A 1,974-nucleotide genomic window follows, 5' to 3' on the forward strand; every position below is an offset into this window, starting at 1 on the left:
TTGAGGCAAAGACACCAACTTTGCGAGCTTATAGAATTCTGATTAAGACATACACCATCATGCACGATAGGGCTTGACCGGGATCACTAATTAAACACTGAGTTGCACTAATTTATGTTTCATGATACTGAAACATAAATCCAAGACCAGAGAGAGACCCACTACCATGACAATGCAAATGCAAGCGCCATGAGCATGTGTAGGCAAACCATCAAAATTGAGATTCGACTCACGGGCCTCTCTCTCTCTCTCTCTCTCTCTCTCTCTCTCTCTCTCTCTGTGTGTGTGTGTGTGTGTGTGTGTGTGTGTGTGTGTGTGTGTGTGTGTGTGCGCTCTCGCGCAAAACCCATCTTGAAGAACCACAAAATTGGAGCCTTACAGCCAAAAAAGGGACATATACAAGAAGGAAGAAAGAAGGAGGGCCTCACTTGAAGCCATAGACAAGCTTGTTATACTTGCCCTTTACCCAATGCAAGCTCCTCTTCACAGTAGACTTGACCTTGCCTTCAATGCCATAGACCTTGTAGGAGGCGAGCCTCTTTTTCCGGAGAAGCTCTGGGTCTCCGCTCAGATCCCACGATCGGGTCCTTCGCTCTCTATATGTATGGCTTGAGGGTGTGTAAGGCTGTATGGCATACACTCCTCCACAACTGTTATTGCTTCCATAGGGGCTGGAAGAGCTGTTGTAGATGTCAGAATAGCTTCTTCTATGCGCGTACAGCTCGGATGATGTCCCCACCGCAGCCTCCGGCATCCCATACTTGGGGCTTCCTCTGCTCTCGCCCTGGCTCACCTTTCCTGTGTATGGCGGCCATGCATGACTTGGCACCGTCATCCTGCACCTCGGGAGCCAAAAGAGGAACTCTCGCGCAGAATTGATTTGGACCCAAAAGGCCTTAAGACAGATGTAGCGCTACCCAAAATGAAAAATGACAATATGCAGGTGAGCGTAGTCGAACTGCAGATTTAATGGAAAGCTTGGGTGCCAAGCCGATAAAGGCCATACTACACACCATCACATGGTGACAGAGACAAATGAGCCAAAGAGGAGATGGATATGAGCCAGGCGCTGCTTGATTATACCTCCTCGTTCAGATTCATGGCAAAGCAGCACAAAACACACAAATGGATGACAAGAGAGGATCCTAGATGCATTGAATGAAGATGCTGTAAGGTAATTATCAATATCATATGATGCTACAGCCTACAACAGTGAGTACACGGGGTACCTTCCCCTTCTTTTATGGCTCACCTGTCCTTCCGTGAACAAGATGCCTGACAGGTCACCTACCCTTGTACCACTAACTCTCTCCTTTCCCTCTTGATGTAGGGGGTTTACACGCTGCCTGCGAAAAACTGGCTGCAAAAATATGATGAACCCGGACGACGAGCTTAGTAGGTCAGGGTGTTTGGTTATAGGGGGTTGCATTGTGCATAGGCACTGCCCTGAGGTTAAGAAAGTTACTTTAGGAAATCTCGTGAAAGTGAAGCATTCACATGGGATAGAAGTTGTTGTTTTCTCCATCTGCAATTAGCACCTCAAGTGTCACTCGGAGAAAGAGCGATGTTATCTCTAGCTATTTCAAAAATGCCCAACAAAACAAGGAATTTCCCTTTCAGGGCAAGCCTGGCCAATGAAAGCTTTTGAAATGGACTAAGACATCTTTGATTGGTTTGAAGATACAAACACCATCTTGGAAGCCTGAGGATATCATCCAAAGGCCCCCAAAATTTGGCTCTGAGTCTCTTGCCAGCAGGGATGAACTGTGGTGCCACATTTGGCAGTGTCTGAAGAACTATGTCAAGCAATTCTCATAAGATTTGTTGGCAAGGGAGCCCCTTGTGTTGGAACGAGGCTATGGAGGATGCAGGTGGTGGGTCGCCATGGCGTGGAGGTAGCACAGCAGAAGGCGAGAGAGAGAGAGAGTCGACTCAGCTTGAACAAAAATTGCACGCTATTCTTCTTCTCTATTT

General features: G+C 47.3%; 1 protein-coding gene across 1 annotated transcript; it reads right to left on the bottom strand.

Moving 5' to 3' along the window:
- Nucleotides 1-351: 351 nt before the first annotated feature.
- On the bottom strand, nt 352-1,179 carry LOC147433382 (uncharacterized). Its single transcript, XM_086492973.1, has one exon. It carries the CDS (start codon nt 833-835, stop codon nt 425-427), a length of 411 nt encoding a protein of 136 aa, XP_086349099.1. The 5' UTR covers nt 836-1,179; the 3' UTR covers nt 352-424.
- Nucleotides 1,180-1,974: the final 795 nt, after the last annotated feature.

This window comes from Adiantum capillus-veneris, chromosome 20, assembly GCF_014529385.1.
Source record: "Adiantum capillus-veneris isolate H3 chromosome 20, ASM1452938v2, whole genome shotgun sequence".
NCBI classification, from domain to species: domain Eukaryota; kingdom Viridiplantae; phylum Streptophyta; class Polypodiopsida; order Polypodiales; family Pteridaceae; genus Adiantum; species Adiantum capillus-veneris.

Bases quoted from the DNA above. Each gene is read 5' to 3' on its own strand.
- LOC147433382 (XM_086492973.1), bottom strand. From the start codon at position 835: ATGACGGTGCCAAGTCATGCATGGCCGCCATACACAGGAAAGGTGAGC.